The 11,941-nt window shown below is 37.6% G+C and overlaps 1 protein-coding gene across 2 annotated transcripts; it reads right to left on the bottom strand.

The window, feature by feature from the left end:
• Positions 1 to 6,545: 6,545 nt before the first annotated feature.
• On the bottom strand, positions 6,546 to 11,314 carry LOC133721234 (boron transporter 1-like). 2 transcript variants are annotated; one of them, XM_062147789.1, is made up of 13 exons: positions 10,970 to 11,314; positions 10,715 to 10,885; positions 10,352 to 10,434; positions 9,907 to 10,099; positions 9,601 to 9,739; positions 9,204 to 9,369; positions 8,924 to 9,090; positions 8,626 to 8,799; positions 8,404 to 8,499; positions 8,142 to 8,279; positions 7,639 to 7,961; positions 7,274 to 7,541; positions 6,546 to 7,172 (listed from the first exon to the last, which is right to left on the bottom strand). In XM_062147789.1, the coding sequence occupies exons 2-13, from the start codon at positions 10,816 to 10,818 to the stop codon at positions 6,867 to 6,869; spliced, it is 2,157 nt and encodes a 718-aa protein (XP_062003773.1). In that variant the 5' UTR covers positions 10,819 to 10,885; positions 10,970 to 11,314; the 3' UTR covers positions 6,546 to 6,866. The 2 variants fall into 2 exon arrangements, with proteins under 2 accessions (XP_062003773.1, XP_062003772.1); XM_062147788.1 differs by having other exon boundaries at positions 10,715 to 11,314.
• Between the last annotated feature and the right edge of the window lie 627 nt (positions 11,315 to 11,941).

Raw genomic sequence — 11,941 nt, 5'->3', positions numbered from 1 at the left:
ATGGATTTGCCTCCTGGATATGGTACTTGTACTGGAGAGCAGGTGGTGTGCAGATTGAAAAAATCTCTTTATGGTTTGAAGCAGTCTCCCAGAGCTTGGTTTGGCAAGTTCACCAAGTTCATGAAGAAAATTGGGTACCGACAGAGCAATTCAGATCACAACTTGTTCCTTAAACATCGATGTGGTAAAGTGACTGCCTTGATTATTTATGTTGATGACATGGTTGTGACAGGTGATGACTGTGAGGAGATTCAAAGGTTACAAGGTCAGTTGTCTTTTGAATTTGAGATGAAAGATTTGGGTAATTTGAAATATTTCTTGGGAATTGAAGTTGCTTGTGGGAAGGATTGTATTGTGTTGAGTCAGAGGAAGTATGTTCTTGACTTGCTGGCAGAAACAGGTATGCTTGACTGTCAACCTGTTGATACTCCTATTGAGCAAAACCATCGGTTAGCAGAGTACTTGGATCAAGTACCTACGAATAAAGCAAGATACCAGAGGGTAGTTGGCCGGTTGATTTATTTATCCCACACTAGACCAGATTTACCCTATGCAGTTAGTGTGGTGAGTCAGTTTATGCATAATCCCAGTAAGACTCATATGGATGCTGTATTTCGTATTTTGCGATATTTAAAGTCTGCTCCAGGGAAGGGATTACTCTTTTCAAAACACAGTCACTTGGATGTTTCCGGGTACACAGACGCGGACTGGGCAGGTAATATTACAGATCACATGCAGGTCTACTTCGGGCTACTTCACATTTGTAGGTGGTAACTTGGATACTTGGAAGAGCAAGAAACAGAAGGTGGTGGCTCGTTCTAGTGCAGAAGCAGAGTATAGAGGGGTGGCCAGAGGACTTTGTGAGATGTTGTGGTTGAGAAATTTGTTGAGGGATTTGGGATTCAGGCAGAAAAAGGCTATGCCGCTTTATTGTGATAATAAGGCTGCAATTGAAATTGCTCACAATCCTGTTCAGCATGATCGCACGAAGCATGTGGAGGTAGATCGACACTTCATTAAAGAGAAGCTGGATGGACAGATCATTATGTTTCCCTTCGTTCCTACTGAAGAACAGTTGGCGGATATTCTTACAAAGACTCTCTCGAGTAAAGCCTTCTATGACTCACTTGACAAGTTGGGCATCTGTGATCTGTATGCACCAACTTGAGGGGGAGTGTTGGCGTGAGTCATGCCATGTAATTAGGATTGTGAATATTGTGTATTATTAAGATTATTCTGTTGTAATTAATTAGTTTCCTAATAGGTCTTGGTGTATCTTGTATAAATACTCCGTTCTTGGAGAAGGTAAAAATCATATCAGAAAATCTCAAATCTCTTATTCCTTTGTTCTTCTTGACTACTAACACCCTCAAGGTACCTCTCTATAAGTACCTACATCCTTTCATCATTTGGGTAAGTCAACTTTCTCTTACTAAATCTGCTCTTTCTCTCGCTTCACCTCATAACTGACTTGAGTGCTGGTTAGTTATTAGTTGGTGCACCCAGACCCATCTTCTGACCTTCCTCAATATCTTACAAGTACCGAAGTGGACTAAGCAACCTCTTAACGATCCCATCAACAGTGGCGGATCTAGGTATAGGGGTGGGAGAGGACTCAAGTCCACCCTAGACTTTTGGATTGAAAAAAAAAACCTATATACAATATATATTCTTTGTTTGTATGTGTGTTTGTTTGATGGAGCCCACCCGAACCCCCGAATTATTGAAGTCAAATTCCTCTCTGGCTTTCCCATTCTTTTCGTCCATCACAAACTCTCATTCTTCGTCTTCTTCTTCTTCCCAAAAAGGCATAAATTTCAGACTAAATTCAATCATTGAACACTTGAACTCTCAGTACGTTCTTATCTCCACGCTCCTGCATTCACACACTTTGCATAATTGTACTAAATTTTTTTTTTTGAACTTCGCCCAAAGAGACACATGAATACATAGCCCACCCTAGTTTCAGATCTTAGATTTGCCACTACCCATCAAGGATCACAACAAACAACATTCTATTATGGTCATGTAGCAGCTAGCGATATTGATTGTAGACCTGGTAAAATTGTACATGACATGAACATGAATGAAATTATAAGGATTTGGTTTGAGATTTATAGATTTGGTTTAGTATTAATCAGTCAACACGATAAGAACCATTACCATAAGGATATTCTTGTAAATTTGAGTTTCTCTGTCCAATATATATTAGAAATCCTAATGCGTCTCTCTATATCATAATCCCTTTCTCAATTTTCACGACAACAACCTCAACTCTCAACTTTCAAAAAGGAAAAGGTACCCCAACTATATAAGATTTATGTGTGCTTCTTATGTTACTCTAAGTTTATAAGATGAGATTTAATTATTTTCTTAACAGGTCTTACTGAGTTTTAAGGGTTAACGCGAAACATAATGGTTCGGTTTTAATTTTAGCATCCTCTACATGTTAGTTTAATGGTTTGTTATCGTGTTTCACAATAAATATACTGAACGAACTTAATACGACACAAGCACGACTGTGTTTTGACAGGTCTAATTGATCGCCTTAAGTAATAATAGGTTCTCGAGGCTTTAATGCAAAAAATACCTTTACTGCTCACTTATATTTTGTAGTTAATATCCACCCACACATTCCAATAATCTTCACTATTGAAAATATGCAAGATTTCATGATTTCTTAAGTCATATTATAGTCTCTGCCAAGTCAACTATTCATTATGTTTTCTCGAGTCTAAATCGCTCAACCTAGCTAGTTTCTGAGTCACTCCACCTATAGTGTTCTCGATCTCCCCAAACCTATTCCACCTCTTTATAATTTTCTTTCAGTTGCTCCACCTTTCACATCTTTGAGTAGTCAATTTGAGCATTTGTCTAACTTGCCTTAGATGACAGGTTTGAGTTAAACCTTTGGATTTGATAATAGTTTTTGTGCAACGGAATTTGCATGGCCCGTTACTAGCACCCAGATTATCTCCCTCTGACCGCCTTGAGTGATAACAGGCATGGTATATTTCATACTGTTTCCACTATGTTATGTACCTATGTTGGATGTGGTTGGTTTTTTGACTTGAGATCTTTCTTGTGGAACATTAGTTTTCACTAACAACACAACCCCAACAAATAGGTAGCTCTATTCTTACATAACAGCTAGGTAAGACTTTTTGTTATCAGAAGAAGCAGCATCTACAAACAGGTCTGCATATAAACTCGGAATTATTTGAGCATGACCTTGGAATGAATCATTTAAGAATGGCCTTGTGCTTTATAAGTATATAGTAACTTGACACTATGTTATGGCCCAGTTTAGAAGAGCTTGGATTAATTAAGGCTTCGTTTGGTTCACGGAAGGGAAATCAATTCACTTGTCTTTCTCATGGGGATGTGAAATTAAATTTCCTGTCAGGTTTCCTTTCCTATGTTTGGTAAAGCAGGGAAAACATTTAGGAAAGACCATTTGATTTGATTTCCCTTCCAGTATTTGGTTGGTGCAAGAGAGGAAAGCAAAGATATAGCAATGTTTCAATAATACCCTTGTATTATAAAATAAAAATAACATCATGAAAATTCAAAAATACACCAATTTTGGCAATAACACATTTGAACAGGGATATTGTAGTCCAAAATTTTCGTAATAAATGTTGGAAAAGGAGAAGGGAAAATCAATCCCATGGGTTCTAAAAGGAATGATCTTCCCTCCTATTTTCCCTTCTGTCAAGAAAATACTTCCAAAGTTTATGCCTTCCAAACAAGGGAAATGAATGACTTAATTTCCTTTCCTGATTCCTCAAATCTGTGAACCAAACATGGCCTAAAAGCAGTTGTAACTTTTAGCTTATGAAAGTTGCTATTTACTAACTTTTATAAGCAGTAACTTAATGATGCGACTTTTAAAATAAACTTTTTCAAAAAAAAAATTTACCAACCACCTTTTGGCTCAGTTTGGCATAGATGTGCTTTTAAAATAAGCTATTCTGCTGTGCTGTGAAAATAATCGGCTATAAAATTAAGTTGTTGAGTGTTTGATAAATTATAATCTAAAAGTGTTGTGACTACATAAAATGACCGAAATAGGCTTTACAATAAAACCATTATTTAGGCAAAAGTACGAAAAAAAAAATTAAGAAGATGAAATTGTTCTTTTTCATGTCTATGAAATATGAATGTTTGGTATACTTCATTTTCATTCTTATACATACAAGTTTTGTTATCTTGAAAATTTGAATGAGAATCTTGGATTTCGATCCGGAGTACATTCAATTAGACTTCTGATTAATTGGTTTATTTCTTCTATGGATATTTTAGTGGATTGTTAATGCAAAAGCTTCATGAATGAATAGGGCAGGATGTAAGTTTGGTTTAATTGGAGGGATATCTCTGAGAGTCTCAGTTTCAAGAAGATAATGGGACACATGTATGATCATTTGGGTAATTTAACAAGCACATCAACTTTGAGATTATAAAGGCACCAAAATAGCAACTTCTATAATTAAGTTCCATGGGTTTCGTGAACTTTTGCTAGAAGCTGATTCTAAAGCTTTTACCGAATAGGTCAAGTAGCTTAAATTTCATATTAAGCTGCTTAATTGTTGATCTCGGGGGGGGGGGGGGGAGGGAACTGGGCCTTTGGGCCTTTGTTACTTAACTTATAAATTAAGCAGCATTTTGCACAGCTTATATATGTCGGTGAGTTGTAACCTGTTGGTAAGTTATAATTCCAATACTGTAAATGTCATTAGTTCAATTATCACTCACACATATATAAGAGTGGGGTGGGCTAAGGGTTTTTTTTTAAAAAAAAAAAAAAAAAAAGAGTTGTGCCTAATATATCTCAACAAGGGTAATTTTATTAACAGATAGCTAATTACTAGCTACACACCCCCATTTTTTGAATTTTTGTTAAATACTATTTTACCCTTTGAGAAAGCCGAACAAAAAAAAAGTCATTGAACTGGAGTGGAGTTTGATAATTCAAAGCTTTATATATGAATCTCTAGAGTTTGATAATTCAAAGCTGCATCTCTAGAGTTTGATAACATTACTCTAGAGATCGTTGATTAATTGCAATTCGCTTTATCAATTAAATGTTGAATTAATAAATAAAAAAACTATCTCCTCCATCAATTGCTAGTTGACTACGAGAATGGCGATGATGCTGTGTTTGAAATCATGGCCAAGCTACAATATTGGGGTTTGGGTTGGTGGTGCAGTTGACATTGTTAAATGCAATTTGACTTGTCAAACTCAAGGAAGATTTTGTTCTTTCTCCCTCTCAATAAGTAGAGAGAAATCAAAGTACAAGAGGGAGAGAGACAGATTTCTTGAAGGTGTATTTGGTTGATTTGTATCTAGTTCCTTTATACTATGGATCAAGGTCCAGGTAGACCATAGGCAAAATGAGGGGCAAAATGGGGCATTTGGGTGCAAAAAATGCTGATTTTTTGCCTTGGTGCAGGTGGACCAAGGTCCACACAAGACTCTTTGATCACATAAAGAAAGCCATTATCTGCTTTGTTGTGCTGGACATCAAGTCAATATGAGAGAGAGACTAGCTGGGAATAAGAAATAGGCTGCTTAAGTGACTATCGGTTTGGCACAGATTTGCATTCTCCTTGAAATCTATCATCTTTTTTAATGTAAAATGAGGATATAATAGGAAGTTTGATGATAATATTTGACAAAAAAAAATTACGGGTGTGTATATTAAGTATATTGATATGTGTGAATAAAATTTCTCTCTCAACAAATAAAGTGCATTGTTTTTCCTTTTCCTTTTATTTATTTATTTTTTTTTTAGCAGGCACATGTATCAGGAAATTTGGAAGAGAGCAGCTTTGTACGCTCACATATAATTATATACGTTTAGGCGTAACGCATGCAATAGAACTTTTGATCAGAAATTGTAGATCTCAATATTGCTCTGGTCAACTAACATGTCAAATCGTCACCGCCAACCCTAGTTTACATCTTCATTATAACAAGTAGGACTAAAGAGAGAGTCGAAATTTATGCTGAGCTTTTGGTTTGGATCTTTTCCTTGAATTACACACCAAGACAAAGATACTATAATCATTCGAAAGGGACTTTACAAGCTCTTAATGCCACCCCCTAGTCAATGTCACAACAGCACCCTCCTCTACCACCAACATTCATTCATCTTTTTTTCGGTCAACTACATTCATTCATCTTTGCAATTGAGAATGTAGGTAGGACCGTAGGAGAGAGGGACCCCATCTCTTCTGGTTCAAGTCACTTGATCGCTGCTAGCTTTAGAGTCTAGAAGGAACAATCTCCACTTCTTTTTCTGTCATGATAGATGACAACAACAAAAGCTCCTATTTTGTTTCGATTTGAATCACCGAGTGTGTGTTTCTTTCGAAATGATAGCAACAATGGCCCATCTGTTGGGTTCCGACGACCGCCGTGGCAATCTCAGCCAGCCAAAGTGCGCGAAAAAGAAGCTATCATTAGCCAACCTACTATTATTAGAAGGGAACTTGCTGTTTTTGTGTCAATTTCTGGCACTTGTTACAGAGAGAGAGAGATTGTAGAGAACAATTGATGAGGGACTCAGAATCCATGTACATTTCTTAACAGTAGTCTCTTTTGGAAGAAGGTACATGAGTCAGAGGGAACTACATACACTAGTAATCTAATATAATTGTTACAAGAAATGAACACAATGCTAATATATGCTATGATTACAAGTCCCTCTTAGGACAAGGAAGCAAAACAAGGAAAAGCTCTTTACAACAAAGCCAAACAAAGCAAAGAAAAAACAAGACAAAACAAAGCAACAATTGGCGCAAGTGGTGAAAGCCATCTAAAAACTTCTTAATTGAAGGTGGGATCATAATGTGCAGGTATTATGATGTCGTGTTGCTACCACTAGGACTCTTCCCCAGAATGGAAGGCTTCGCTTCTCCAGTCTTTGGACTATGTGGCCCTCTTCCGCCAGAACGAGGACTTGGCACTCCTCTTAGCTCACTTATTCGAGGACTGAAGGAGACACGTGGACTCTCAAGGCTTTTGGGGGCATTAGCTGGTGTTGAAGTTGTACTTGAGATCTTAGGACTGCTCACATGCTTAAACTCACCTCGGCTTCGGGTAAAAGCCTCATCTAGTATTTCTGCATCTCCTGCATAGGAAGCTCCAGCTCCCAGCTCTGTCTCCTGCTTGGCACATCAAACACATGAGAAGATGAATTTTTGTACAATGATGTGAAAATTGTAAGTTTGAAAGGGAAACTAGTTGAAAGATAAGTTAGTTATACCGCTGCAAGATTAAATGGTAAAGCTGGAGCCTCTTCATACTCTGCTGCATCCAAATCCTGAAGATGAGCTCCTTTGAAAAACTTGGGCAGAAAGTATTGTCTCACAGGAACCAACAGCATGATCATCAATGGAAACATGACCCCGGCAATTGGAACCCATGTAAGCCCAAAACATATAAGCAAGTATACGGTTTGGAAAATTGTAAACATCACAATTGTCTTGAAAGGCACAGTTTCTACAAAAGTTGCATGGTACTCCTCGAGGACTCTACAGGTAAAATGACGAAATTCATGTATGTCAAGCAATGAAAAGGAAGGGAAAGTATACATGTATGAAGCAAGTGAAAGAGGATTTGAAGGTTTACTTGAATCTTCTACTGGGAGCAGTAAAGAGCAGTAAGATCCTTTCCCAAAATTGGTTACCGGGTAAGCTTTCAATCGCCATGAAGGCAAAGTAGCCCCAAAGGACAGAGGTTGGGATCTTTTTTAGTATAGGCATGGCTGCAACACATGCTCCGACCAGTATAGCTTGAAGTATGTTACTAAGACGCTGTTCTTTCACCTCAACAGGTAATAGATCGTCAATCTCTTTCTCCACATCGAACACTGTATCATCAACTGGCGCATCAATATAGTTTCCCATACTTGAAGCTGCCTGGATAGTTGATTCTTTTAACTCATTCAGTCCCTGTTCAAGTGCCATACATAAATGTTTGATTTAGAGATCAAGATAATCATTTCGTAGTGACTTCAAAAAATTCTTAAGTACGGCTTTGTGGCCTCAATTTGCAAACGAAGCTGCAGGTTAATATTTTGAAAAACTTACAACTGCAAGATATTTATATACAAATAATAATTCTGTCAATACCTTAGATGAGGCACCCTGGTAAATCAAAGGAGTCTGCATTTGATGATAGGCTTCTTGCATATTTCCATACAGCTGTCCCAAGCTAGCATTCTTTCTCATACTTTTGCGTGCTGTTGCTACAAGTTTATTACGAAGCAACTGTACAAGCAAATATCATTCTAAGAAGAAGAAGTGGCAAAAAATAATAATAAAAGGGAACAATAATAGAAAAATAGAAATTAAAGGAGAAACAGGGAGGCTGTATTTTTTGTTGTGTGATTACCTGGTGTTTAAGAGTAGCCAAACTCTTAGTATGCATTGGTGACTGTGGAATGACACCATTTGATGGAGGAATTCCTAGCAGACCACACATTAAGGTCTGCCAAAAAATAACAAGAGATATGAGACTTTCCGGTTGATTATCAAAAATAGAGAAAAAAAAAAACATCAACTCGAACAATAAATTGAAAACGAGGAAATCAAGTGCAATTTTGCCTTTGCATACCAGAAACCCCAAAAGAAGCAAGTCATAATGGTAAGAAGATGGCTTTCTCAAATTGAACTCTTTCTGCTGAGCAAGTTGGGATGCTACACTGTGGTCGAAATAATAAAGCACTGCAATCATTGTTGCTGGAATGAAAGCTCCAATGATATAAAGGACCGGAACATCGAGCATTTGCTGTGAGATAATTGAAGATTAAACAAATAAATTCATCATCAGCTTCAATTGTCTCAAGTAATTAACTGGCACAAGGCAGCCATTCAGCTAACCAAATACAGAGAAAGTCTATCAGATCACATGCCTTAATGACAGTCCAATTCTCATATGCACCAGGTGACCATGGATTTGGACTAAAGAGCCGTCGTGGGATTCCTTTCGGAACACTACTAGTTGGTATGTAAGATACAGCAGTCCAGACTAGAACCATAAGTGGCACTCCATAATCTGCTATGAAGCCTCTAAGCGAACCTGTGCAAAAGATGTTTGTATGATTACATAAAATGACACAAGGCTAATCTATTTAACTGATTGCATTAATTAACAAGACTGAATAAGATGGATTCTAAATGTATGCTACTTACCAGAGCCATAGCGCCAAGACCTTGCTTTCCGACTTTTTAATGCAGTGAGAAGAAGGCCAAATGACAATACCAAAGCAAACATCCCATTTGCGAACCTCCATGAAGGAAGAAACTCTGCTAAACTTGTATCTTCTCTTTGTGGTATGCGAAACTCCTCCACAAGTCCCTTGAATATCACAATTGCAAACAATCATGGTCATGATCAAATTGTTCAGGTCTACTTCTTTTTAGTAATATTTATCGATGAAACTCTAATAATCAAATACTCATCCTATGACAGTAAAGTTGCATTGTTATGTTCTTTTTAGCCACCAAACAACTGAATGGAGATTCCTATTCCAAGGTTCAATTCAACTCCAATGTACCAAAGGGCACCAAAAGTTGCAGGTATTCTTACTTTAATGGATTGCTGCATGAAGAGCATAGCAATAAGGAGGCCAAACAGTTCTCCAGCTACACGGGTGAATCTGTTTATAATGGAACAAGCACCCAAAATAGCCAATAAGAACAGCAACGCTGCTGTCCATACACATACCCTACAAGAAAATTAAGTATTGTCAGAAAATTAAGCTCAGTCAACCCATTTCATAGAAGAATATATAAGCCAAATTGAATTGTGGAATAAGACAAGATCACAAAAGCGTGATTGAGTACGTAGTTAGTTAAATAAAACTAGAAAAAATGAATAATAATCCTAGCTCACCAGCCTGTCCATGCTAGAAACAGCTTTGGACCCAAGTCTTTTTGCTCCTTGGCAAAATTAAACATAAAGGTGTACATGATTACAGTAGGCTCAGCCACACCCAATATCAGCAAGGGTTGACCACCAATTATGGAGTGTATGATTCCACAGACAGCCGTAGATACCAAGGTTTGCACTGCTGTCAAAACTCCATCTATAAAGTAATTTAACAGGTGCCAACTAGTTAAATATCATATCATAATTCAGTAGAAAACTCACATATGCTGGCCATAACTATCACAAAATATTGTTAATTAACCATAATATTTTACTTTATCTCTCTATTGCTTTCTGTTTTTTCTTCTCCATTATTAATGATGAAGAACGCTAATGTGAAAAAAGGCGGAAAATTCAAAGAAATCAGAAAGTACTGCAAAAGAATGTCTTTTGAGTTCATTTATCATACCAGTACTTCGCTCCAGCTGTTCACCAAATGAAATGACCGGGATTGCTGAAGCAAAGAAGATGTATGTGGTGGGAGCCAAAATCCTGCAAACCATATTACCGATTTTGTCACCAAGGCCTCTCTCACCGAAAAATGGAGTCCAAATCAAACATAAAAGTAGAAAGAATAGCATCGATTTAAACATATATGGTATGTTATATATATTGTCAAACCGTCAATCTCTCAACAATTAGACTTCACCTCAGAACAAAATTTTAATGATTAATTGACAGTTTGACAACTTAACGTGCCGGATTTGTTTACAAAGGCAAACTAAATTCCGAAAAATGAAAGAAAACAAAAAGTTGAAAGTTAAGTGGGTACCTGTATCCTGCTCTGAAGCCACCAGTCCAATCTTGCTTGTAGCACATCAACCTTCCTCTAAGGTCATTCTTGATCCCGCGAAAAGGCACAAATGTCTCCTCCATGCTTCTTTCTCTAACGAATTACTGGCAATATGTACTTGGATAGCCTCCACTGAATCAATGGGTGATCCTAACAAGGCTTTTTGTCAGTAAGCTGGTGTGCAAGAGATTGCCATTTGAAGAAGAGGAGGCAATCAGAAGTAAATGAACACACCTAAATTAAATTACATGATCGATCTGGAGCTTGTTCTCAACAAGTTTCAATGCAAAACTGTGGAGAGACTCACAGAAGAAAGAAACCCTGCCAGAAATGGGGAAGTGGTAGATTCCAAAGTGGGTGTACCAGAAATTCAGAATAATTTGGGGAGAGGGTTTGAGAGAGCACCCAACAAAACTAAACAAGCTTAGCTAGCTTGAAGTGGATACTCGGTTTGAGCACGAGAGCTGTGAATATATAAGATTCAAAAAGGCGTTGAGAAAAAAAGAGAGGCAGATTTGATGAGGACAGCATTGCGGGTCAGAAGGGAATAATGGAGGTGAATCTCACTGTCATTGCCCTCACCCTTTCCTTACCCCCACGCCTCCCTCCCAGTAGTACTACTGTTACAATAATCTACCTAGCTCTTCTCAAAGTCTCGACGATACTTCGCTAGTCTTTCCCGCTTCCCCCTGTGGGCCCCACTCCGTTTTGTTTACGACACGTCAGAACGGACCCAGTAATAATGGGGCTTCTTCTGTTCGTTTCCAAGACAAAGGAAATGAGAATATTCTACACATTTTCCATGGTTATACAACTGTAGTGAACTCACAAACTTTGGGGCGTGTACTTCTTAATTTAACAACTTTTTCTTTCTTTCTTTTTTAACAACTTGAAGAACATACATTTTGATGGTTAGTAGCGATGTTGAAATTCTTACGCATAAGCTACGTAGTACGTCTAACCAATCAAGTTTTTCTATTTTTTAATTGTATTTTGAAACTACCCATGTTTAATGAAAATGAAATACCAAAAACACCCCTCTGCATAGGCAATGATTGGTTGGGCGTACCGCCACGTGACACGTCTGTCCTAAATCTCTCATACGATAAAGATAGGGCCAAATACTGTTTAGTCCCTATACTTTACCTCTCTCATCGTTTCAGTCCCTGACATTCTAATTTAATCTAAAAACTCCCTGATCTCACA

This window comes from Rosa rugosa, chromosome 7 (genome assembly GCF_958449725.1).
Source record: "Rosa rugosa chromosome 7, drRosRugo1.1, whole genome shotgun sequence".
NCBI lineage: Eukaryota > Viridiplantae > Streptophyta > Magnoliopsida > Rosales > Rosaceae > Rosa > Rosa rugosa.
This window is presented reverse-complemented; position numbering and strand designations above follow the sequence as displayed.